General features: G+C 39.3%; 1 protein-coding gene across 1 annotated transcript in view; it reads left to right on the top strand.

Annotated features, from left to right (window-relative positions):
• The window catches only part of LOC143145696 (cyclic GMP-AMP phosphodiesterase SMPDL3A), a 79482-nt gene that overhangs the window by 31877 nt on the left and 20127 nt on the right, over positions 1-27478 (top strand). Inside the window, exons 2-6 of the mRNA XM_076309315.1 lie at positions 4676-4750; positions 8660-8728; positions 10304-10475; positions 16136-16341; positions 18178-18374. Of these exons, the coding sequence (XP_076165430.1) occupies positions 4690-4750; positions 8660-8728; positions 10304-10475; positions 16136-16341; positions 18178-18374 (705 nt within the window). The 5' untranslated portion in view covers positions 4676-4689. The remainder of the gene's footprint in view (positions 1-4675; positions 4751-8659; positions 8729-10303; positions 10476-16135; positions 16342-18177; positions 18375-27478) is intronic.

Below are 27478 nucleotides of genomic sequence, written 5' to 3'. Positions count from 1 at the left end.
TTTAAAAGATGTATAATAAAATGAAATTTTCAACCTAGCACCGTGGTCATTTTTCCAAAAGTAATTTTACACTCGATGCATACAAGTAACTTAAAATACGTTTTCGAAAATATTCCGTAATTTTCTCATTTTTTTCAATTTCAAAATAAAACTTCGTAGATACATTTCGAAAAGGTTTAGACAAGAGTTTCTCGATTTTTTCCCCCCGATTTTCTACCATGGTTAGCTGGCTGAATACGGTAGGTTTTTTTTTTTACTCCGGGTTAACGATCTCGGTGATCCCGATCTGCACACAGCGGGACCAGAGAGAGAATAGAAAAATGCTGGCAGTAAATGAGCAGAGCGTTGATTGCGCGCGATGCGTGTTTTGCATCGTGCTATTGGCTAATCTGTCGCGGTTACACCCGGCCAGTGGCAGTCACGAAGCTGGTGTAATGACGGTCCCTAAGGCGCGATCAAGTGTCCTTTGTTGGGTTCGGTGCGCGTTACTGATCGTACCGATACGCCAGGTTCAATCTCGTGAAGACACGGCCGCGTTCGAATATCGCAGATACGCTTCGTGATTCGAAACGCGTTACAGAAATCGGTATCATCTCCCGAGGCGTGGCGGTGGCTCGAAATTTATATTAGTCCATAAAGCCCATGGAGCTGTATTTTATGCCCCGTGAAAGTTAGGACTTTAGCCAAGATTGCCCGAGGTAGTTAACCGTTTCTAGTCATTTGATACAAGTGGTACGCGCGGCTAGTTAGTTTACCTTCGAGTTTCGTAGAGATTCGCGCGGTACTCGGCCCGGAAGAATCGGGGGTCACGTTTCTCGACTATTCGCGGTAGTGAATTACGTATTTTCGAGGGGAAATGTGTAATCCTGTCGTGGATCGTCGAAAATATAAATTAATAAGAAAAGAACGTTCTCAGAGACAATATATTCGTGTAACATTCTTTATTGGAATCGTTTAGAACGAGTTGGGTAGATTGATCGTATCGTGGAAAGTAATTTTACATTTTATGCTCTCAATGTATTAATTTGAAGTTTATACGTTATCGTTCGTGGTATAGTTGCGCAGTACGTTCCCCTTCGACAAGCGATTCACGTCATAATGGTGAAACAGAAGTGGTAGTTCAAAGTATTAAAATTGTCGTTAATTTTGAGCCGTAGAGTGTGCCATGCATTTTACTAAATTCATTTTTTTTAATTACTCGGCAGAGAATTGTTACCGTTTTTGTTCCGAGGAGATCGATGCTATTCGTTTAAATGTCGGTCACCAACAAGCTGATTTTACCGTACCAATCTCGATACATAATTGTAATTTATGGCACATTTTCGGCACACGGAATGCGTTGAAACGACACTCGTGGAATTTTAATTCTGAAAGTTAAATTGAATCATCTCGTAACGGGATTTTTATACATTAAATATTCGTAAAATTGTTGCACAACGTGCACAACGTGACCACACCGTACTAGTTGTTGTAAACTTTATTGACCCGCCTATTAAGGGTTTAATGGGACAGAAGTAATTAAACGGTAATAACGAAAATTTCAATTTGCAAAGTTTTATACGAATCGCGAGCAATTATCCGAATGTTTAGGCACGTGCGTGTAGGTGTGTTAAAAAATTGTGGAACATTTCGTGACTAGGACCTAATGAGTTAATTTCTGAATGACCTTAATCAACCTAGTTGTGCAAGAGATAAGTAAAACATTTTTTCCATTACTCGTTACAATGTTATTCATACATGAAACAGTACACATATTATATATGAATAATAAGTGATCTGATTGCACTTTTATGACAGGTCATGATAAAAGTCATGATAGTAAGCGCTTAACTACCTTCTGGTGCTAATAAATTCAACGTTCAACTTTAATACTAACACGTTTCTATGTAAAAGATTACAAAACCTTTAAATATAAACGCACAAGTTTTCCTCGTAATATTTAACAAAATATTACTAAACGAAGAGCGTTACTTTTTTCCTGCGAACAATTCTGTATTATTCCTAATACATATCGCTATTAAAAACTGACTGATTTCCAAATTACTTATTATAGAATATTTCAATTACTTTGCAATGAGAATACATTAGATATTCTCAATAATCCGTAACATGTCAGAGCTCTCGAGAAAACAAATATTGTACAGAAAATATATATAACGAAAAGTGCTGCTAAGGTAGAGAAGAAAATATTTTTAATTAATTTGTAGTCTCCTCGATAATCGTCAGAGTGGATCGTACTTGGAAAAATACTGGGTAACCATTAGGGCCTCGAACTCGGTAATACGTGGTCTTAAAAAACACATAAAAGTGAACGTAAAAAAAGATAGATCGAGTTTATTAGCCAGAAGTTATAGCGAGTTAAGGAGGGTAAACGGAGATGATCGCTGCCGATTATCTGGTTTTACCGTTGGAATCCATCGAGGGTGAAAATTTGAAATAAAAAGGCAGCAGGCGGTCACGAAACCTCGAAGGCTTCGTTGGGGCCATTCGTTGATCGAATCGTGAAAAAATAATGGGCTAAAAATAAAGAAACACTTAAACGATCGTTGAACATTTTCAACGACTATGGGAATTCGTTGCGATATTAACATTTGCAACGACTATAGTATTCATTGAAGTATTAAATATTGATACGTCTCTGATAATTCGATCGGGAAATCTATCTACTACTGCCAAGTATTCCTTGAATAATTAATATTATTTGGTAATTGTGTTATACCAACGGTGTAACGAGCTCGAGTAGGTATATCAACGTTACATATATTTCGTGTATTATCTATGTCAAATCCTTGGAACAGATTTTGTGCATTTTAGACTGTTTCTTCGACAGTGCTTTACGATCATTTCGAAACATAGAAATATTGACAGAAAAAGGGAGAGAGAAACTTGGGTTTTATAGATTTGCTCTAAAAGGAGAAAATTGTTAGGTTACTTGTATTTGTGCATTTTGTGCATTTTAGACTGTTTCTTCGACAGTGCTTTACGATCATTTCGAAAGATAGAAATATTGACAGAAAAAGGGAGAGAGAAACTTGGGTTTTATAGATTTGCTCTAAAAGGAGAAAATTGTTAGGTTACTTGTATTTGTGCATTTTGTGCATTTTAGACTGTTTCTTCGACAGTGCTTTACGATCATTTCGAAAGATAGAAATATTGACAGAAAAGGAGAGAGAGAAACTTGGGTTTTATAGATTTGCTTTAAAAGGAGAAAATTGTTAGGTTACTTGTATGGTTGTGTACTTATGTTTATTTCAAAATACTATTTCATTTCTCGTTTCATTCCATACTTAATTTCTTGCTATGTGCAACTCTGGAGCAATGCAGATACATTGCTATTATTATTAAAAGGAACATATTTTTAAGTAGTATAAAACGCACCGCAAGTCATGGAAAATATATTTCCATTTATTGCAATATATGAAATTCATAAAGGACATTTTACCACAGTTTTGATAATCTTGTTACAATATTATAATATAACGAAGAATGGGTAAATGAGTGTCACATTTTCGGTAGTTAAATAGAGGGTGAGATGTAATTATAAATAACTGACCTTTATTTTTCGTTAGATTCTCCTAATTTTCAGAATACGAAAACGTGTTTCTTTACTTAATTTACTTAATTCTCTCAATATTCAAGTCGGAACCGGTACGAGTCACTTCTACCCAAACGAGCACACGTTTAATTTCAAAAATTGTTCACGCAACGTGTCAAGAATTTCTCGCAAAACGATTCCACGATACGACACCTAGCAACAACGTTTGTTACAATACAATTAACCGTACACCGTACATATTTCACCAGTCCATCGTAAACCTTCTCGTCAACGGCCCAGAATCGGTGTCTACGATTACGATTTTCGTCCAGCTGATACACGCATGCGCGGAACCACGGAGACACAAAACCTGTGCCGCGTTTCCAATGCATAAATGCATAGCTAAACCCGAGCCTGGTACATTTGCCAACACCACTGTCCTTATCGTTAAAATACCTCTTTGTTTTCTCGAAACTGTGAAAACTCTCCGCGAAATCGATGAAATCGTTCGTTTCCAAAACGGTGGGACATCGTTTCGCTCTCGTTTGGCGGATCATCGAAATTCATCGATCATTTGAAAAGACGTTATCCAACGCATCGTTTATCTTCACCGTGAAGATGTTCACCGACGTTGCGTATTTATACGCTTCGAGTATTGCGTCAGCTCTTTGTCGTCTCGTCGAACGATCCGGGCGTTATTGGTTCGCCCCGACGTATTTTTTTCTTTATTTTTTTTTTCACGAGGTTCTTCCGTTGCAGTTAAAGGAGCCTTGTAAAGCTCCGTTTTTACGAGGCGCGTTTCTCGAGCGGGCCGCCGCGGAATCGGCGTCTCGGTATCGCCTGGAGCCTCGTCGTCGGCTTTGAAACGGAAGTCGAGATTAAAATTGAAACCGCGGAGGGTTGTCCTGTCCCTTCACCGCGTGGCTCGACTCGCGAGAGACCGATCGCTACGCGGATTCATGAAATTTTATAAGGCCGCTCGGTCTCGTTGTTCCCGGCTTCTCTAAATTATGTTAATCCGATCGGCGCCGATTTCGACGACAACGGGGGATTACCAGTGTCACGGATCGTTCGCACGAACCGTACCCAAAGCGGAACCGAGTTTGGCCTACTTTTTATGCGAGCATTACGTGATTACAGGATCCAATCCCGGAATGATGATCCGCGACTATCTGATGTTACTCTCGTGGCTGTGCGCGGTGCAAGGGAAAATAGGTAAATTGCATGCGTGTGTAATGTGACTGTGTCTTAAACATAGAGAAAATATCGCGGACCGATGTGACACGAGTTTTTACAACGCTCGAGCGTTCTTTGGGGTTGCAACGTTTCTCGACCTTTTACATCCTCTTTGGCGACAAAATTATTTTTTTGGCAATCAATTAATGTATATTCAGCGACAAGTATGTGTAGTATTACGAAGTTAATGGACACATCTCTTTTTGATACATTTTATTGTACTTGGAAATAATGTAATAATGATAAAAGTCTTTGTAAGGTTCCTTATGGAATATTTGATAGTTGTGAGTTTAATTGCATATTCTACGAAAAGGGATGTTGATTTTGTAATACTGCTTCTATTTATTGTCGCAGATATATTCTCAGTGGTTAGAAATACGAGTTGCGTTAACCCTGGAAAGAGTGAAACACGTTAAGGTTCAAAAGGGAAAGGTTGCATTTCAAACCTACCTATTTCGTCCACAATTATCTTTGAATTCAATTATAAAAGAAACAGTATGCACAAAAAAGAGTATTTTTCAATATTATATTTGTCAGTAAACGTAACAACTTTCCCTTGTGTAGAAAAAATTCGATTTTAATTATTTATTCGAATTCGTACCGAAACGATGCCGCGCATTCATCGTACACTATTACATTATTCGAACGTTATCGACAGATAATATTCCATTGTTTCGCGTATCGCTTTTACCACACGTTTTTAACATCTTTTTCCTCTATTGGTCCGCCATTACTCATCACTTTTGTTTTTTCACTGTCTACCTTTTTATGTTCCCCGTAGAATTTATAACAAATGCTCTTCCAATCCGACTAAACTCAAGCTTTTGACATAGATTTGTTTTTTCATCAATTTATTGACCGACACTCGTTCAACCGTATTTTATCCGTTTGTATTTTCGAGAACGTACAATCGGCCATTATAGACAAAACGAACCGATAAAATATTAATAAAGTCTTTGCACGTTTTCCATACGCGCGCGAACAAGCTTTCTTATTTTTCTTTTCTTTTTAAATTCGATTTCTCGCTAAATCGACGTTGGAGAGAAAACGAATAACATTTTCGAAACATTTCGCACGGAAGAAATTGCACACGTTTTAAATGTTACGATCGGTGGTTACGACGACCCTACGCCGCCTTCTCCCCCCTCCACACCCTTACCCTTTCCGGGGTTAATTTTCTCCAAGCGTCGCTGCGCGCGGCTACACGATCGTTGTGAATTATTAAAACCGAGGAAACTTTTGTCCAATGTGGGTCGATGTTCTTTGAGCGCGGTCGCGCGAGAATTTATTCGACAGTCATACGTTAACTTCCCCGGTGTATAGTTAATTATGGATGGGGTTAACAAGCCGCCACGAAGCAAGTACCCACCTAAGCGTTCTGATAAGACGCTCGAAACGACAGTAATACTTCGACCCAATTTCGTGCCTCAATTTCGGCGAGTTTCCTTTTTCGAAATGGAATATGTTCAACAGAGGAAATGATTTACAGGAGTGAACCTACACACCCTGAACAATAGGGCGCAATAAACGTGGCTCCTGGAATGCTTTTGTTTTCCAGCTGCAGCCACTTTAAATTACAGCGGGCATCACGTTTACTGAGTTTCAAGTTTATCCGTGGGAAACTATTGTATCGAATTTCGGAATATCGTCTTCGTTTAACGTTTCGCGGTACAATGGCTTTAGAAATTGCAAAATCTCGTTGACAAGTGCGCGCGATACGATCACGAATTAATTCGAAATCTTCCGCTACGAAGTAACGCGAGCACCGAAAATAATTATACGTAAAATAGACGGTTTTCAGATCAATGTCTCTTATTTTCTTCTAGATATCTTATTAGTTACGAGTCACGTTGTAGAATACGCTTGTGAACTTTATCTCAAGATTTTACATGCCTCGCATAAAATATTCTATACTTTTAATTTGCGATACCATTAAAAAAGAATCCACAACCTGATACAAATTGAAACTGTAAACGAACAATTTTCGAAGATTATTTATACGTCGAGAACCGAATAATATTGATTCAATTACGAAGATTCTTATTGAAAAGAAACATTTTTCACCGAACGAACTTCACTCTGGATCTTCGCTATTCGTTCATTTATCCGTTGCAAAGTCATAAATTATAAATTCTCGTTTGTGTACACTGCTTTACATTTCCATGCTCTAATTCAGGAGCACTTGTAAACGTCCTCGTTACAACGCACAAAGCACTGCCAAGTTAATTAGTAACGCTCCAATGGACGCTAATAAGTTATCAGTCATCGGTCGCTGGAAAGTCAATACGATGTTTCCTTTTAACCGGTGAAACCTTTCGTTGCCCGTAACGTGGAGCACTTCTTTATCGTGATCTCGCAAATAAAAATCAAACGAGGTAAGGTTCACTGATCTTGATGGCTCGGCTATCGTTACGTGACGGTCGATCGAACACTTCTACCATTCATTTAATCCTCTCGAAACTCGAGTGTACGATCCGTTGTAGATCCGCAGCGTTACGAGGGACTGTTAAACGCACGACGATCAATCGTTACTACGTTTGAATTAATTATTTTATCCGCGTAGTGCTACCTAGCTGTGGATATAATTAAGATAACGGTATTTATTATGCATTAAATTCAGATTTTAATTAAACTCGCGTAACGAACGAATGGTTCGTATAATTTTCCGATTAACGCGGAATATTAAAACGGTTTCATTGAGTCTAACTCGAAACTTATAATCTCTACCGAGTAAACTCGGCCTGTTTTTTTGGTAAATTTTTATGGAATTCGACCCAGAGGGAATTCAATATCGCACGAATGGATGGGAATCGGGCTTTCGTCAAGGTTCGTGAATTAAAACGCAAATAGACAAAGGTACGCAACTGAGATTCGTTTAACGAGAACGCGAGTTACGGGACGAATTTTCACGATTGTTCGTTTCGAATTAATTCGTCTCTCGGTGCTATTTCATTTCACAATTTCGAGTTGTATCCAATTCAACGTGCACAGTGAGACTCTGTCTTCGAGTCTTTGTAAAATTGACCGTTTCGTTATTCAATTACCGCGTTAATTCAAGAGTATAATTCGAAGAAGAAAAAAATAAATCGTGAGATTAATTCAGTAACAGGAGCTTCTTCCGCCGTTGATTAATTCAGCAGCGAAAAGTTGCAATTTCTACGGCCACTGCGCGTACACCTTGCGCGTGTTAAATTACCGTAAAACACCGAACGTCGAGAACCGAATAAAAAAAAAAAAAAAAAAAAAAAAAAAAAAAAAAAAAAAAAAAAACGAAAATTTTCCTCTGGGAAGCACGTGTTCCATTTCAATCCGAAAAAACCATACACGATTACTCACTCTGCGGCAAGTATACGTCGCTGAGCAACAGCAACAGATCTCGACGAACGAAACAATCAGTGGTCGCGTGTTCCTTTCGCGTTCGTGTCCCGTTTCCTCTTCCCTCGTTTGTTTCGTTGGATCTGACCTCTCTGTCGGATCGATCTCCGTTCTAATTACCTTGCAAAGTAACCCTCTTCACCATCCCGCGGAAGGGTTCGTCGCGCGGTTAATTTAAAACAATCTGCGTTACAGGAAAAAATCGAACGCGGTTGGAAATTTCTACTTTTCACTGTACGCGAGAGTAGCGGTGTGTCACGGGGATAGGTGTCGTCGCACCATCGTTTCTTTTTTCACGGGGAACGACTCCCGTTGTCGTTCTCGTTCTCGTTCTCGTTGTTTCGTTTCGTCTCCGTGATTGCACGGACAAAGCGATCCCCCCCGCCGGTGCAACGTTACATCAATTTACAGGGGGGCTAACCGTAGGAAAGAAAGAGAGAATGGAAATGTGACGCGACGGATGCAAATAAAAGCCGAAATGCAGAAGGTACGACCTCGTTTCTCTGTTTCCAGGGTATTTCTGGCACATCACCGACATCCACTATGACCCGAAGTATTCCACCCAGGGAAACGCAGCGAGCAGTAAGTAGTTCCCGTGTACGTACGGAAGAGCTGGCTCCCGACCGTATGCACGCATTCTCTCTACACACCTCCTCTTTTTTTTCTTTTTTTTTTTTTTTTTTTTGTCGCCTCTCTTTCACCTGCCGTAAGTTCTCTCGCAAGTGTATCGGTCCGTCGCGAACAAACGGAGAAACCTTTATCTTCTCTGGTATCGATTTTCGAACTGTGTGTCTTTGGAAATTGGATTCAAATCTAACCGGAATGATGATCGGGGAAAATAGGAGAGAAATTGGGAGGTGTAATATTGAAGAAGATAGATAAAATATTTGCAATTTTTATTTAGTAGCTAGTGTCACATTTTTTGTTGTTGTAGATTTTCGATCTGTGTGTTTGGAAATTGTATTCAAATTTAGTCGAAACGATGATCGGGGAAAATAGGAAAGAATTTGGAAGGTATAATATTAAAGAAGATAGGTAATATATTTGCAATTTTGATTTCACAGAAAATCTTCTCTATTATCGACTTTCGACCAGTGTATTTATAAATTGTATTGAAATTTAGTCGAAACGATAATCAAGGTAGTAATATTAAGTAGTAACATTAAAATAGGAAAGAAATTGGAAGGTGTAATAATAAGTATGATAGATAAAATATTTGCAATTTTGATTTCACAGAAAATCTTCTCTATTATCGACTTTCGACCAGTGTGTTTATAAATTGTATTAAAATTTAGTCGAAACGATAATCAAGGTAGTGATATTAAATAGTAACATTAAAATAGGAAAGAAATTGAAAGGTACAATAATAACAAAGATAGGTAAAATACTAGCAATCTTTATTAGACATCAAGTGTCAAATATTTCGACACAAAATGTCAACATTCGTTACAAAGTAGATACTTGTTAATCCAAGTATCACAGGCGTGGACGATCCGTTCCCAGTGTACGTAAACGTAAACCGAAGTAATTAATTCTTGGAAGGAAACGGTCGTACAGAAACCGTAGCCCCCCTGCGGTGGGTGGTTCGATATTTCTCGCTCATCGGTAGATATCCTTCTTGGAATACGATGTTTCCAAACAAGAGCACGCAACGACTCGCGAAATGACCTAATACCTGCAACAGAGCTTATGGCCAAGAATTATACTCGAGCCACCAACGGTGTTCCCTTCCATCGGTACTACATCCCGCCAGGTATTTACCGATCATTTTAAAGTACCTGGCGTGTCTGGCTGGCATGAGGCTCGCATGAAATAACGGTACCTCAAATTGCGTCCTCATACCGACTCCTCCCTAACCCCCATCCTATGACTCCGTGTCATTTGGACGTTAGCGAAGCGGTACGTGACCGTCCGGTGTGCTTTTCCTTTAAAGGCCACTCGTTCCCACGTTTCCCCCCTCCAGGGTCCCTATTCGCTGACCCCCCACTCCTCCGCACCTCTCACCCCACTCCTCTGCTCCTCTCACCCCACCCCCGCAGCCGGGTTTCTTTTGTTCGCTCGGAGTCCCGCGTACATGGCGTTTCGCCCGTATAGCTGTCCACCCCCCACTCCTCCAGCCCAGCCGGCTCAGGCGGCTCGTTTTGACCGTGCTTTCAGTGTGCTGGGACACGAGGAGCAGCGGCGATAGCGGTCGGATACGGCTCGACAGAAAGCTGGCAGGAGAGTTCGGCGACTATAGCTGCGATTCACCGTGGGCCTTGATCGAATCAGCGGCGAGGGCAATGAGATCGCATCGCGGCGAAGGAATCGAATTTGTCCTCTGGACGGGGTAGGTTGTTGGCCCGCAGACAGCGCCCTCCGGCCGTGAGGAACGAGCTGCTATCCCCCACGGTCGATTAATCGCTTTACCGCCGCACCGCGCCGGATAAGAATCTCGCGAGGAATTATGTTTGCCGGACATTAATTGGATGGTAATCGCGGCGTAGGAAATTCAACTAACCGAATCTTACGGGGATTATCGGCACCGAGGCGCGGCATTATTGAATCAGGAGTCTGTCGGGGACGTTTAAGAGGTGTTTTGATCGCTCGGGCGACGACGTACCACCGTTGCCCGTGAGACGGCTCCATAGAAACGAGGTTGAACCCAGAACGATTCCCGCTTTCGAGGAACACACCGGTCGCTTTGCGCATCCGGATTCGAGTAATCGTCACCAGTGGACGAGTATCGATTACCGTAAATTGGAGATTTTACTATTTAAATTCAAGGTGGTCGGCGATGGCCATTTCTTTGTCACTATCGAGCAATTTTGCAGAGGTTTTTTTTTATTGTAACATTATTGATCGAAGAAGGTAAGAGAAATTTTGCAGAGGGTGTTTTTAATTATTGGGTTGTTTGAAATGTCATTTCGTTTTCTTTTGGTGAAAATGAAACAGGATTCTTTTAGAATGTATAAACATTTTATTCAATTGTATATTCTCCATTTTAGAAAACGAAATGACTTTCTCGATTAGTTCAAATTATGTTGAAATGGTACGAAGGAGCAAAAGTTATTTTCAAATGGTGTCGAGAAGGCAAAAATTGTCCTTTGTTCGTAAAACTTTGTGTAATGTTATCGGTTATATCCATTATATTTCATTTCTGACGAAGAACAACAGAATTGACCGAAAGCGTTAAATGAACATAGTATACTTGACTTGATTTTGTTCAGAACGTTACGTTTAGTCTTGTATAATATCGTTAGCCATTCAACAGTGATTCGGGGACACAATGAACAAAGTTCACGTAAACGTGTACCCTATTTGACTCTGTTCCTAACTCATAGCTGTTTCGGTACTCCATTATTGTGCAGTTACCCAACTTTGCAAAAAGTGTAGGAATTTTTATTATTAAATACGACTGAATCTGAGTAATTTAATTTATCGAATAGAATAGTGAATACTTATCAAGGGCTTGTCGAGAATTGTATATGAACAATGTTTTGGTGAAACTTACGATCATTCGTTACAAGAAAGTAACAAGTGTTTGATTTAAAAATTCGCAACAACTCTACGATTGAACGCTTGTTACAATACGGAGAAATCGAAGAGGGAAGCGACACAAAATCGTTGCAGAGAATATGAAAAAAAGAAAGACAAAAAAAAAACTTGTTCGATTCGTGTCGAGTAAAAATTGAAATTGAAACGAAAGGAACGAACACAGCAAGTGGACCGGTTGGTCGAGCAAGAAATTGTAATCAACGAATAATTGCCCGGGTACTCGGAAGCAATCAGTAAATTGGTTGATAAATCAAAACAATACTGATCGATGCTTAACGCGAAGTACAGAGAACTAATCTAATAATTGGTAATTCGCAAACTCGAGGAACAAGAATGCAATGGCCCGTAAGGATTTGTGTTTGTGCGACGCAACATAGAGACATGGCCGCGCATCCTGTATAAATTAAACCGTACAAACTACTAGTTTAATGGAGTTTGATCAATTCATCGGCGCTGCAATTGCAAACGTCACTGCACTTCAGTATAAATTGTTCGAATAATCAGTAATCTCGTTCCAAAACGTGAAATCTAATAAAGACTGATTAATGCCGATATAATTCTATTATCCGGGTTGCTTGCTTATAGAATATCTTTCGCTCGTTATCGGGACAGGATAATCAATGCAGACGTCATATTTTATCCCATAGATTATTCCATTAGCCTTTACGGTTCGTCTTTGACGTTTCGTGCAATCATCGTTTCATCCCGAATGAAATTAGACAGTTCTTTCCAATCGACAATTGCCCAAATTGAAGTAGATTTTCCTTTAAATATTAGAAAGTGTCTAAGAAAACATGTACAATTTAATTTAACGTCCTTGACAAAATTACAAACACTTGGCGTGTTCTCGAGCATAAAAAAGAAATTAATTCACAACTGATACGTAAGTTTACCAATTCTCCAATTCGAGCTCCGAAAATCATTTGAATCGTATTGCATGTGTTTGTACGTACATTGGTCGCGATTTAATGTTACTCGAGAAGTTAAAAGAATGATCGATACAGCAGAAATTGTTATAGACCGAAAGAACGAGAGATGCGCCTGGCAGCTATCAAGCAACGAAGTTTCTCAACTGTCTAAGTCCACTCGTGGTCGATTTGAAAGTTTCAGGCGTTCCGAATTCATTTCGTCAATATCGCGTTTCATCGTCAGCGGGTATAGTGCAATGCTGATAGTGCACGGTTGCACGAACAACCTAGATTTTTCGATGGAATCGCACGCGAATTCTACAATGTCTCGACTTACTTTTCGCGATTTACAACAATCGGCTTTTTGAACTTTCAATTCAATTTCGTGTTTCCAAACGGTGCACGTTAATCTTCGCATTTTATATCGCGCCGCGCGAGGTTTTTATCCTCGGATAAAAATACAGCTGGCGTGAATCGAATCGTACTTATTGTTAGAGAAGCAGAAATAATGGGAATAACAATTTCTTTTTTTTTTTTTTACAAAATTCGGTTTCATTGAAACGAAATTGTGGTTAGAAAATATCAACGAAATAAAATCAATCCTGCAATATATTCGCGTGTACAATTTTTGCCCGGACGAAAGTTTCGAATAACGAACAAAAGACGAACAATCAGTCGTCGCGTGAAAATAAGAATTTCGATCGTGGAATGAAACGCTCCGCGAAGAGGGAATCAAAAATTGTAACTGCCCGATCGAACGAATATCGCGAACGAATCGTTGTGCGTTAGTTTTATTCGTTAACTTTTTATTCCGAATAAAACTTTTGCTCGTCACTGGTATACGCTATTAGTATCTCGTAGATTTACAACACTGTCCAACGTTGTATTTTTACAACGCCGTGCAGCGAAGGATTAAAATTGTTGCGAATCGGAAACTGTAAAAATTGAAATGAAAAAAAAGGAGAGAGAAAAAGAAAAAAAAAATGAAACAGATCGACGAACCCGAGCAGCCACTTGTAACAGGAAAATCCGATTTTTAATGGCTTCAGTCACGGCTATCTTCCTAATGGCGTTCCAGTAAATCGCATTTTAAACTTTGCAGGTTGCCGATTAAGTTGTAACGACACGAGTTCTCACGCGATACCTGCTTCGCTACTTTCCTCTATTTATACCATTTGTCACCTCGCCCCTTAAATTTCACACTTAAACGTTTCGTTTCGTGTTACAAGTTTCATTCCGTGAAGCTTCGCGAATCTGAAATATGAAAAGCATACGGAAACCCATTAATTTCGCGAGCTCTGTGATTTAGATTCTAGATCCTTGGCTTCGAACAGAAAGATTCGAACTCGCGATCATTTCCCACGCCAGATTTATCGAATCACGAGGTTCAAGAACCGAGTGAAATTTAATAAAAGAACCACCGCTAATTTCGAAACGAGAAATCTCCTTTGCGCAAGAATTCAATCACGACAATCTTACTAATGGCGCGCCAGTAAATCACAATTAGTCTTTCGAGATTACCAATTAACTTTCAGCGACAGGTGAGCACACACCGCACCGTCCCGTGTCTACGACACTTGGACTTATTTTTCACGATTAACATTCGGCTCTTGAAACTTTCGGTACCGTGTTGGAAATTGTTACGCGTAAATCTCGCGTTATTGTCCGTTTCGTTTCACCAGGCCGATCGATGTATTTAAATATGAAAAGTTTCCAGAGACGTGATTACTATTTTTTTATTACTTCGAACAATCGATTGCAACGAGGCACCATTTTGTTTCCACGATAGAATCTACGGTACGATTTTTTTAATTTTTTTTCTCTCCGTAACAAGAGGATTTCGTGGACTTCGTGTATTTAATAATTGGAATTATTTGTTAATTGCGAGAGGAGTGAATATAGGAAATGGTAACTTTTGCAAAATTTAATGAGCTTCGACAACGCGATATTCTGGAATACAAGACGGAATAATGAAGAGTAACAAGAAAAATAAATGCGCGACAAGTTTACCGATACGAATGCAATGGAAACTTCACAGTGACTTTTAAGGAAATAATTACACAGAATGGAGCAAGCGTCGCGAAACTAAGCGGCAGTTACTTTCAAGAGCAAAACCCAGTTTTTAAAGGGCTTCGACAGCGTTCCAGTAAATCGCAGTTCAAACTTCACGGGTTGCTTATCCAGTTAAAGTGACGGGCAATATATACGATTTCTTAAGTTGCATATCCTTGTGTTTTCCATTACGACGATATTATAGTCACTTGATTTATAATTTCACGTTTTCAATTTAATTACACAGATTTCGTGTAAGAATGTTTCAACGAATCGAGGCTGAAACTTTCGCAGGCTGGTGTAGCGATTAGGGCTGGGACTACTCGAGTAACGTAGTGTTGGAATATTTTCTAGGTATTCGAATTCTACGAATACATTTCGAATAGTTGAGTATTTGAATATCTTTGTTCGAATATTCAAATAATATTGCATCGCTCGTGCACGCGTCATATAATACTATTCAGATATTTGAGGAATGCACAAAGTATTCATATACTTAGATATGAATAGTCAATTATTCATTTTTATTTAGAATAAGAAAGAATTCGAGTAGTATTCGAATACAGAAAGATTCGATAAGTATCACTCGTGTACAGGTCGTATAATATTGTTCAGATATTTGAGGAATGCACAAAGTATTCGAATACTTAGGTATAAATAGTCAATCATTCATTCTTATTCAGAATAAGAAAGAATTCGAGTAGTATTCGAATACAGAAAAGTTCGACAAGTAGTCCCAGCGCTTATAGTGACACATATACACGCGTAACACCCATAGTAACTTATTCAAGATAGATTTCCATTTCTTCGATAAGAAGTAGTAGAAAAGTTTAGTTTTTCATTGTAAAAAATTAATAATTAAAATATTCCATTTCGTGGTGAAATGGAACAGTGAAAAGGGGTGAAAAGTTCTAGAATAGATGAATAGAGAAGAAAAAATCTAGAAAATTCTAGAAAAGATTTAGGAAATTCCAAAAAAGATCTAGGAAATTCTAGAAAAGATCTAAAAATTTCTAAAAAATTCTAGAAAAGATCTAGAAAACTTTAAAAAAGATGTAGAAAATTTTAAAAAAGATTTAGAAAATTCTAAAAAAGATCTAGAAAATTCTAGTAAAGATCTAGAATAGGTTATAAAGAGTAGATGAAAAGATCTGATCAATCCTTTTAAGTTTCGGTCGTTTCGTACAATTTCAACACGAGTACCATAATTCTTATTTCCAATGTAAATCAAGAAACCAGTATCGTTCGTTTCGTAAAGGAACCGAGTCACCGTGAAGTCGCGACAAAATTTTTCGCAATTTTACGAAAACTTTACTCGCGATTCGCGAGCGAAAGTTTCGCTAGGTGGCACCGATTAAGTTGCAGCGACACGTGCGCCCTCCACGTTCTCCGTACGTTATCGTTTCTTCGTGTTTACCAGCGAATCGGAGTAATTCTCGCAGTTCTCGTCGTATGTAACTACTACTAACGAGGTTGTAACTACTTGTTGCAGTGACGCGCTGACGCGCACCGCCGACATGAGCGACGAGCTGCGTCTGCAGTGTTTGCGGAATTTGACCGATCTGTTGTCTCGCACGTTTAAGGAACAATTTGTGTTCCCTGTGCTCGGACACGAGGACATCGGGGTAAGCTTCTCCCAGCTCGCTGTGTTCTGGCAGCAATGGCTGCCGCAGGAGGCTTTGGACACGTTTCAAATCGGTGGGTATATCGAGGCGTTCTGATTGTGCCTCTCCATCGGGTTTTCGAGACCACGGACCGGAGAATTTCTCGGACACAGCGAGCGAAACGTGTCTTGTAATGGTAAACACGGCTTCAGGAAAATACGGGAATCGGATTAAATCAAGAACCCGGTCTGCTGGAGCTACCGAAATTTTCGACCACGGTTTCGCTCGGTGCTTTTCATATTTTTCGTTTCAGCATCGCTGAAAGCGTTTTCCTCAAACGCTTCGATGACGCTGGAACGACAGTTGCGAAAATTGAAGAAGTCCAATAGCCACGAAGGGTATATTCCGTTGGTTTTTTGTTTTTTTTTTCTCTTTTTTTTGTAGCAAGATATTTTTATACGCCGGATGATCGCGAGAGAGTGTCGGGAAAGCGGTGAAAATTGAAAAAATCCAATACGATGCGTCCTCGAGTTACATCGGATTCGTGGATACGTGGTTGTGCATCCCACTTGTGGTCTCGCACAGATTTTGTATGTGTGTATGTATTTGCATATGGAGAAAAGTTCTCTTTTTTTTAATTTTCCCTTTCGTGAAGGGAAATTGTATTTGGTTCGTAGGATTACAAAATACTTTGTAATCAAGGGACTCATTGGATCGATATATTTTTAATTTTCCGTGTCTCGTGTAATGTTTATTGTACAAATGACACGTTATGTTTCTCCTCGTTGACGTAACAGTAAAGTAACTAAATTCCTGGAACGGTATCTGTGTTGAATTATTTATTAACGTCGAGGAACAATTGAATCGATTCTAAACTTCGATCTTTGCATACGTCGTTTCTTCTAAACTCGAGTAACGATATTCGAATAATTGTATTCGAGCATTTAAGTATTCGAATTGTGATTCTGAAACACTCAAATATTCCAACGACGATATTCAAATATTGAAATATTCGATTACCAAAGTATTCGAATGTAAATTATTTGATCAGTCCCAGCCCTAGTATTTAAATACTCGAATAGTGACTCTGAAATACTCAAATATTCAAACAACGGTATTCGATTATTGAAATATTCGATTACCAAAGTATTCGACGATTTTTCGCAGCATTCTTATATCCACAAAATATTCGAACGTAAATTATTCGACCCAGTACCAACCCTAGCTTTTAAATACTCGAATAGTGATTCTGAAACACTTAAATATTCGAACAACGGTATTCAAATATTGAAATATTCGATTTCCAAAGTATTCGAACGTAAATCATTCAACCCAGTCCCAGCCCTGATATTTAAATACTCGAATAGTGATTCTGAAATACTCAAATATTCGAACAACGGTATTCAAATATTGAAATATTCGATTACCAAAGTGATTCGAAAGTAAATTATTCGATCTGTCCCAGTCCTAGTATTTAAATATTTGACTAGTAATTCTGAAACACTCAAATATTCGAATACTGATACTGAAACACTCAAGTATTCGAACAATGGTATTCAAATATTGAAGTATTCGATTATCAAAGTATTCGAATATTGAAATATTCGATTACCAAAGTATTCGAACGTAAATTATTCGACCAGTCCCAGCCCTAGTATTTAAATACTCGACAAGTGATTCTGAAACACTCAAATATTCGAATATTCGATTAGCAAAGTGTTGGATGTTTCTTCGCAGCATTCGAATATCCACAAAGTATTCGAACCGTAAATGATTCGACCAGTTCAAGCCCTAATTCGCAGTCGTTTCCGTAAGAATCTAATAATACGAAGTGCTGTCGTTGAAGGCGGAAAATTACGGTGGAAAAGACGAGAAGCTGAAACGGTAAGCTGCTGGCAACTCAGTCGGCGATTTCAAACACTTGTTACAGCCGGATATTACACGATAGAGCAACGCTCGGAAAAGTATCGAATCATCTTCCTCAACACAAATTTGTGGCTGAACACAGCCGACAACCGTATGCTGCCTCGCACAGGAAGCACCACGATCGATAACACGCAAGATCCTTTCGGTCAATGGAAATGGTTCGAGTCGACCCTCGACAAGGCGCGGAGGAAGAAGGAAACGGTAAGCACGATCCTCTATGGAATTCTGTAATATTTACTCCCGAAGCGTGTCGTTATTGTGCATTGTTTGCTTCCGTCGCTGTTATTATTTTTACGAGCTGCTGCGGTCGGAGAATGGTATCCAGCCGTGGTTCGGTTATATATCATTATTAAATCCTATGTAAACTTCTGTTTATACCGACCTAACCCAGTACATAATCCAACAAGATTACGCGTCGACTTTCGGCCTTTAATGAATTTAATAAGTTCGTCTTAAAAGTTGCCCGCGTTTCGTAAAAAAAACCCGAGACGGGAGAGAGATTATTCGATCCTCGCCCTGGATTAAATTTTTCTTTTCTTTTTTTTCCTCTCTTTTTTTATTCCTCTTCTTTTTATTAGTATTATTATTATTATCATCGTCGTCGAAACTCCCGTCGAACGTCTTACAATGCTCGGCACAGTTTCAAGCACCAAAGTGCTCGGTTTACGAGGGAACGATTCATTTTACTTATTCGTCCTCCACGGTTGTTGCAACAGGACCTAGTAACGCTGATAAATCTATAATGTAATGTTCACTCTTATTTAGGAGTGTCGTTTGGTGACGCATGAAACGATCCTACCAATAAAACCAACGTTCGTTACGAGGTTTGTATAGAATGTATTTATGACTGTACAGGCAAGGTTCAACGAAGTATGAGAAAAGTTTAAATTTATTGCAAAAGCTACTCGAGGACCCGAGTCTAGGATTGTCGCCAATATCTTGGAACACATTTACTTCGGTATTGCTTCTTCGACGTCTACGTTCGCGATTTTTAACGGGTCGAACGAGGGACCATTGTTCGGACAATAGTTGCAACCCATGTATATCCAACTTTTCTCCGTTTAACGTTATACAGTGAAAAAGAGTGAGCTACGAGATGGAGATCGATAGTATCCACGGATAATGGTGAATGAATATTTCATATTGTCTAGACGAGATGCTAAAATACTTAAATAATCCCATTACACCTGCCAATGGAAGTAATCACCTTATAATTTCAATAGAGTTTTAAGGAGGATCGCGTTCTGGCGCAAAACGTCTTTTACCGGGTGTACGTGTTTAAATATTTAAATTCTCCGCTTTGATAACTCGTCTATTATCAACGACAGAGAAACAATCCAACGTCGATAGTTTTTTTTTTTTTTTTTACAAAGTACAAACGTAGTGGAAAAGCCAAATTTTTATTTTTATTTCGAATAGACTGACATGGGTTTTGTATTTACTTGGTAACAGAGAATTTTTAAATTTGTCACTCGAGATCGTTAAAGATTCACTACAATGGAAAATAATTTCTCTCAATTTGGATTCGTTTATTTAGGCACACATTGCTGACGCAAGTGTTAAAAATAACTTTTGTCGTTGATGCATTCTGTAACTAACGAGATTCATTGTGTATATCATCTTTCAGTGTACATCGTAATTTCTAATATTTTTAGAAATTATTTTACGGGTATATCTGGACATTTTTGTAGTTAGTGTGCAATTGGATTTATGTATATATATATATTTTTTTTTTTTTGATGCAACCGTATTTGTTCATACGTTCGTGGAATTTTTGAAACAAATTTCCACGCATCCGAACTCACCTTGCGTTTCATTCCGGGGAACGAGTAGCAATTCTTATTTTGCATAAAAACACACCGGTGAATCAATGTTCATCGTACATTTTCCACCAGGGTTGACATTCCCCGCGAAACCACCGTAACTCAAAATTAGTGGCGACTGTAAACTTTTAATTACCGCGTCTTCGAAGCAACATTCTCGGTCGAGCATCCCCCGGGACCTAAAAAGTCGAGGTTAGGGGAGTAAAATTCGTCGTGGCGATGTACGATGAAAAATAATAAAGGGTGTCACCTAACAATACCGTAAAAAATATCTATCACTCTCAACGAAACGGGTTTACAGGGGAAAATTGTTGGTTTTTAGAGTGGTAGCAGATGCAATGAAGATATTACGATATTAAAATTTCGGTGAATCTTTAACGCGGAGAACAAAATAAGAAAAACACTCGAAACTGTGCAATAACCATGACCTTCTCTCTTTATTCGTATTGCACAAGTTTTCGAATACACGTAAGTATTCGTCTCGTTGTTTACCAAAAATCAAACCTGTCGAACCTGTGCCTTTTGTCTCGACCTTTGCAACATTGAAAATTAAAAACTCTATAATTCAGTGGAGACGTATAAAATGAAACAATCCCTCTTTCGATATTAAATTTCATTTATTCGAACAGAAACGAAGAGACAGTGGGTTTCGATATTTAACCATCGTTGTATCAACGAAATTCCATCGGTTTATCGCGCCCTTCTTAATTTCGAAGGGAACTCGTGCAAACGGTACAATCGAGCGTTGCAAAAATCTCCACGAGTCCGAAAAGACTCTGACAACTTGTGAACAAACCGAGAACATTTTTAGTAAATAGCCAGACACGATAAAAAGAAGAAGCTTACATAAACTTTACGGTCGCAAGAACGTTATTCGATTCTTCGTTGCATCAGCTACTCCTCTAGAAGCAAATAGTTTCTTGTCACAAGCCTTTTGTACTTTTCATAGTATCGAAAGATGTCACCCTTTACCTGAAAACTATTTTAATTCCAAGTAACTGAAACAGTGACATCAGTTACTCCTCTAGAAGCGAACAGTTTCTTCTCACAAGCCTTTTGTATTTTTCATAGTATCTAGAAATGTCACACTTTACCTGCAAATCATTTTAATTTCAAGTAACTGAAACAGCGAAAAAAATGTCTAATCTCGCCCCTTTGAATCCACCGAGCAGTCCCCACGATGCACCTGAAATTGTATTGGGTTTGAAAAGTCATTTTTTTTTTTTTTTGTGTGAAAATGAAACACGATTTTTTCAGAGTGTATAAATGCGAAATAATCCTATTCGATTAGAAAATATTGGGTTATATATAAATATTGAAAATCATTACGAGTGGATGAGTATCGATTACCGTAATTGAAGATTTTACAATTTAAATTCAAGGTTGTCGGCCATTTCTTTGTCACTTTCGAGCAATTTTGCCGAGGTTCCTTTTCAATCGTGACATTGTTGGTCGAAGAAGGTAAGAGAAATTTTGCAGCGGGTATTTTTAATTATTGGGTCGTTCGGAAAGTAATATCATATTTTTTTCGTGCAAATGAAACACGATTTTCTCAGAAGGTACAATATGTAATTTTATTAATTTACGTATTCCCCATTTTCGAAAAGCGAAGCTTCGAATGTACCCTGAATCCCCCCAAAAATATACAAATCCATATCCCCCTAATATAGGATCCCCCCATATAGATATGGATATGTATATTTTTTTGGGGAGGGGGATTCTTATGCACCGACAGCCCACGAAATTACAGGGCTCTTGATGCATTGACTAACGTAGTTTTATGGGTAAACGGTTGATGGGTAAAGGGTGGTTATTTAACGGGAATTCTTTTCGGGTTGGTGCATCTTGGGTGATACGATTGTCATTACAGGGTACGGTACCATTGTGTCGTTGCAATGATTGTGGATATGTATAGTATTATTATTGTAATTCGCTTCCGAGCAACCCGATAGAAAAATTCTCCCCGGTTCGACGACACCGCGCAATTACTCCCCCCGCGTTTACCAAACGTTACATCGCCAGACACGTTCGTTAAAGCTGGAAATTCCAGGAGACAAGAGTGCCGGATCGGTTGCCGCGGAAGCGGGCGCGAAACGATATTATTTGCGTCTTCCTGTTCGCGTTCTCTTTCGTCGAGGAGGATCCCGCGCGTCGGATCGCACAAAGGAGACCTGCTGGATACGTCGCGCCCTGATAAAGGGCGCGAGTGTTCCAAGCTGGGAACGCGCTAACCGAGTATATTTAACTTGCAGAACGTTTCACCAACACCATAACCTTCCTCTTGCTCGGCGGCTAGTTCGATAATTAAAAGGATATCAAGTTTTCATGGGGAAGGGGGTGCAGTTGATACGAAAGAGCCGGATACGGCTCGTGAAACTCGTCTCTCGCGAAATCCGAGCGAACGAGGAGGCTATCCGTCGGCGGTGTTCCGCGCGAGGAAATTTTTATCGGCGAAACGTCAATTTCGTCCAACGGTACGGTGGACCCTCGTAGGGACGAAGGACGAGAAATCCTTGGACCACCGGGCTGGTATCGATGCCAGGCGACGCTTCGTTTACTACGCTTTTGGTCTCCGTCGCGAGAAATTATTTTACACGGGACACGGTTACCCGGGATGACAGGCTATCAGTCAATAACAGAGCTTCCGGCGCCGGGACTTCGTAGTCGGAGAGCAAACGTTGAATCGGATTTCTCCGTGGACGAAAAACTAACCGAGGAAATATTAATATTCGATATTGTTCGACAGCTCGATAATCGCGCGTATTTATTCGCGGTGAACGTTGTCTCGAACACCGGAACACGCTGAAACGCGATACAGAATTTTTTCGGGGGAGAGGGATTTTTATGCACCGACCGACAGCCCACGAAATTACGGGGCTCTTGATGCATCGGCTAACGTAGTTTTATGGGTAAACGGTCGATGGTTCGGTGGTTATTTAACGGGAATTCTTATCGGGTTGGTTATTCTTGGGTGATACGGTTGTCATTACAGAGTACGGTACCATTGTGTTGTTGCGATAGTTGTGGATATGTATAGAATTATTATTGTTGCAAATTATTAGATTAGAGTGAATTATAGCGAGAAATAAAAGCACTCGATGCAGGCTCAAGTGGGTACGAAAAATTCCGATAGCATAATTGGTTGGGACACGTGCCTTGGCAAACCATTGTTTCTTTTGTGCACGGTTCGAATTTAGTTAAATTTCATTTCTAACATGTAAGTTACAATCTTAGTGGAAATTTCTTAGTCATTTTTGAGAGTACGAATCGAGTTTCAAATAATTTCGTTTCGATCGAATGGAAAGCAAGGAAAGTAAAATTTGAACGAACGAATGCTTGGTAGTATTTATTAATATTATTTATAGTAAAGATACTCTGTATGGAATGTGTAAAAATTACCCTCGAAGGAAAAGGTAGTGTCCACACACCAATCTCGTTTCATATTTTCTATATTTGCAACAATTTACTATGAATTTTATTAAGTTCTTACCCTAACGCAGGTGCATTCGCACGCAATGCATTTTTCTAGACCTGCACTCGATGCAGGCCCAAGTGGGTACGAAAAATTCCGATAGCATAATTGGTTGGGACACATGCCTTGACAAACCGTTGTTTTATATTTTGTACGCGGTTCGAGTCTAGTTAAATTTCTTTTTTAACAAGTTACAATCTCGATAGAAAGTTTATAGTCATTTTTGAGAGTACAAATCGAATTTCAAATGATTTCGTTTCGATCGAATGGAAAGCAAGGAAAGTAAAATTTGAGCGAATGCTTGGTAGCATTTATTTATTTATAGTGGAGGCACTCTGTGTAGAATGTGTCCAACGTAAAAATTACACTCGAAGGAAAATGGGGCCATATTCTGTATTCAATATTTGCAACAATTTACCATGAATTTTATTAAGTTCTATATCCGTGAAAGTTATCGTATTCATCGAACTTTACTTTCTAAGGATGCACTTCTTTGAACATACCGTATATTAAGGCGGGATCGATATTTAATATCCACGCTTATAAGTTACGGAAAACAGTACAAAAACTGGCACGGAGGCAATAAGCCCGAAGTACTTAAACTCGCGTGAAACTTTAAAAACGAATAGAGTTTAAAGGGGTCGTAACTGTACCTCATATAGAAATACCTCCGATCAATTTATCGCTAACAATTCTAGGTGTTGCGTGTGGCTGGAAGGATCGTGTTCGTACACGGGGGTGGGCTATAGGCGTTACAAGTTACTTCCCCCGAAAGTATCGAGCACAGACGTACAAGTTGCCTTTTACATTGTACCATGTACCTAAGAACATCGACGATCCTCCGTTACAGTGTTTCTCAAACTTTTCTCCCCGTATCCCGCTTGGACGTTGCAGATAATGCAACTCGCGTTATCCATAAGCCTCCCTATTGCTGATAGATCGTATTTCACTGTCAGAGGTAAGCTCAAAAATGTAAAATACCGAGCTACTGAGCCACAGTTATTGGCAGCTACGAACCGATTTCAACTAAAAATTCAGTCGAATGGAAATACGACTCGAAGGGTATTGGTTTCCAGTTGCGTCGGTTCGTAGACAAGATTCGTCCCAATCGTGAATCCCACGTTATATTCGGCTGTCTGGCATCTTTTTCATCGCGTACAAGCAGAGGAGGATGTACGTTGTGGAGTAAATTTTCGAGAAAATTATATCGCAAGAGATCAGATTCTCCAGTCGTATCGGTTCGGTGTTCGAGATAAGAAATCTATCGATTTCTTTCTACAAAATATTTACAGATGGTCTTTTCAACGAATCGCGATATTATTCGGTTGTACGGAAAGTCATTTCGTTATTTTTTTTTTTTTTGTGAAAATGAAATACGTTTTTTTCTAGAGGGTATAAATATTTTATTCAATTATATATTCTCCAATTTGGGAGACGAAATTACTTTCCGAAGAACCCAATTTTTACAGTTTCATCAGGGATCGGTTTATAAAACTTGGAACGCGACAGATAGAAAAAGTTTGAGAACCGCTGCTCGAGCGAGAGTGCAGGACGGACTTCCTTATATTCTCAAACTGAACGCTATATGAATTTTAGATAAGCTTTTTCCACATAGTGTAATTAAAAAGAGATCTGAGCGATGTCTGGAGGGATTTTAAAGTTCAAAGTAATTTCTCAAGCTCCTTAAAGTTACCGCTACGTCTACAAGGTGAAGCACACGGTAGTAATTCTATATTGAAAAATAAATGAAAAGCGTGGAGAAGAATTTGTCCCGCGCGACTCTTGCTTCGTCGAGAAAATCGTTCTCGAATGTATTTGGAGGACGCGTTTACATTCAATTAAAACTCTGTTCGGTGGATCGCGTCATGGAAACGTGTGTACACTAGAACTTGTCGTTAGAAGCGATAATTTGAAGTCGAGACTGAGCAGTGAAGGTTGCACGTACCCCAAAGTCGATTTTCGCGAAAACAAAGTCTCGGGCGATAGTGTACGATTTCAAAGCAGCGTTTATAATAAACCCAAAGCTGTTAATACCTCTTAAATCTCCGTACGCGAGTAAACCGGTGTGAAAGTATTAGGGTGAAACTCGAGTTCGAGCAGTTGTTAAAAATTAAAACTAATCATTCGTATAAAGTTGCAACAGCTTTCGCGACGACAGAGGTTCGTTACGATCCGTTTCAATTACTTTGCTCCCAGGGACGAGGCTCGAATTAAACCTCGGCGTTTAATTGTCCTGTGAAAAGCATTTCCAACCGGTACGTTGCAATGATTTCGCGGAAACTGATAGATAACCGGGCAATGTGTCACGGCGATCGAACGAACCTCCCCGAAGATTTACTCTCCGCTCCAATAAACGGGACTCGAGTCCCTCGGTGGAATCGAGTCCCTATCCGGAACAAACGTCTATTTCATATGGTCGCGGTCGTAGAAAGAAAATTCTCGTCTCCCTGGTGGGAAACGCGACTCGCTGGAACATCAAGCCACCCCAACCCGTAGAATTTTGATGAAAGTTTGCAGGTTCGTAGAATACGGGGGATGTGTATTTCTTCTAGCCGAGCCATCGCGAATTTAAAGGAAAGTAAAACTACCTAACCTCCCGCGTTTCAGACTTTTCGTGCTGTCTTCGAAACTATCGAGCGCGCTAGGAGAAGTCTTTTAAATGAATTTCCTTCACTTTTCGACGGATTATAAAATAGCGTACAAATCGTTAGAATGAATCAATAGGAAATTAATTTATCACTTATTAAAAAATGATTTAGTTTCTGTTTTTAGAAATGGAATAAATTAGCGTTGAAATTTCGTTCGAAGAAGAATTTCTAATTCTGTACTGTCAGCTAAGAGAATTCTTACCTCTAAATGATCTTCGTAACGTCCACTGTTTTTAGAATTGGAATAAATTGGCGTTAAAATGTCGTTAGAAGAAAAATTTCTAATCTAAAAGAATTCTTACCTCTAAACGATTTTCGTAACGTCCACGTATTAAAAAATTGATAGTCCCGTTCGAAATGTTTCTCCTTTTTTTCTCTTCTTTTTTATACTGTGGTAATGCGTGAGAAAGAAAGGGATTGCGTGTGGTCTGGAGAGAATCCGAAGTGTTTGGAATAGACGAGCGAATGAAGTGTGAAAGAAGAGCGATTGAGATAGCGTCATACTGGAAAATTTTGAGCATACGTGACCAGATGCATGGAATGAAAGGAAATGAATGCGTGTGAGGATATAAGGTGTATGAGAAGAGTGTTTAGGGCAGCAGTCTTTGTTGGAAAATTGTCAAAGCGTATTGCGTCGCGCAATATAAGAATAGGGTAGTCAGCATGGTCAGCGGAGTCAGCGTAGTCAGTGTAGTCAGTATAGTCAGTGTAATCAGTGTGGTCAGCGTGGTCAGCGCAGTCAGCGTAGTCAGTGTAGTCAGTGTGATCAGCGCAGTCAGCGCAGTTAGTGGAGTCAGCGGACTCAGCGTAGTCAACGTACTTATTAATTGTGTGCTTTGTTAACGTTTTGTTTCTACTACTACCTCATTCCATACACATATCTATATCTTAGAATTTTATTCACCATTTATTTTATAGCCAGCAGCATTAGATAATTCCTACAATATTCTCAAAGTAAATGACTTGTCATGTACAACAAGTAAACGTTCTCTAAAGTAAATGGCATGTAACGTACAACAAGTAAACGTTCCCCAAAGTAAATGACTTGCAACGTACACCAAGTAAACGTTCTCCAAAGTAAATGACTTGTAATGTGTAACAAGTAAATATTCCCCAAAGTAAATGACTTGCAACGTACACCAAGTAAACGTTCCTCAAAGTAAATGACTTGCAACGTACACCAAGTAAACGTTCTCCAAAGTAAATGACTTGTAATGTGTAACAAGTAAATATTCCCCAAAGTAAATTACTTGCAACGTACAACAAGTAAACGTTCCCCAAAGTAAATGACTTGCAACGTACACCATGTAAACGTTCCCCAAAGTAAATGACTTGCAACGTACACCAAGTAAACGTTCCCCA

Source organism: Ptiloglossa arizonensis, chromosome 4 (genome assembly GCF_051014685.1).
Source record: "Ptiloglossa arizonensis isolate GNS036 chromosome 4, iyPtiAriz1_principal, whole genome shotgun sequence".
In the NCBI taxonomy this organism is placed as follows: domain Eukaryota; kingdom Metazoa; phylum Arthropoda; class Insecta; order Hymenoptera; family Colletidae; genus Ptiloglossa; species Ptiloglossa arizonensis.
This window is presented reverse-complemented; position numbering and strand designations above follow the sequence as displayed.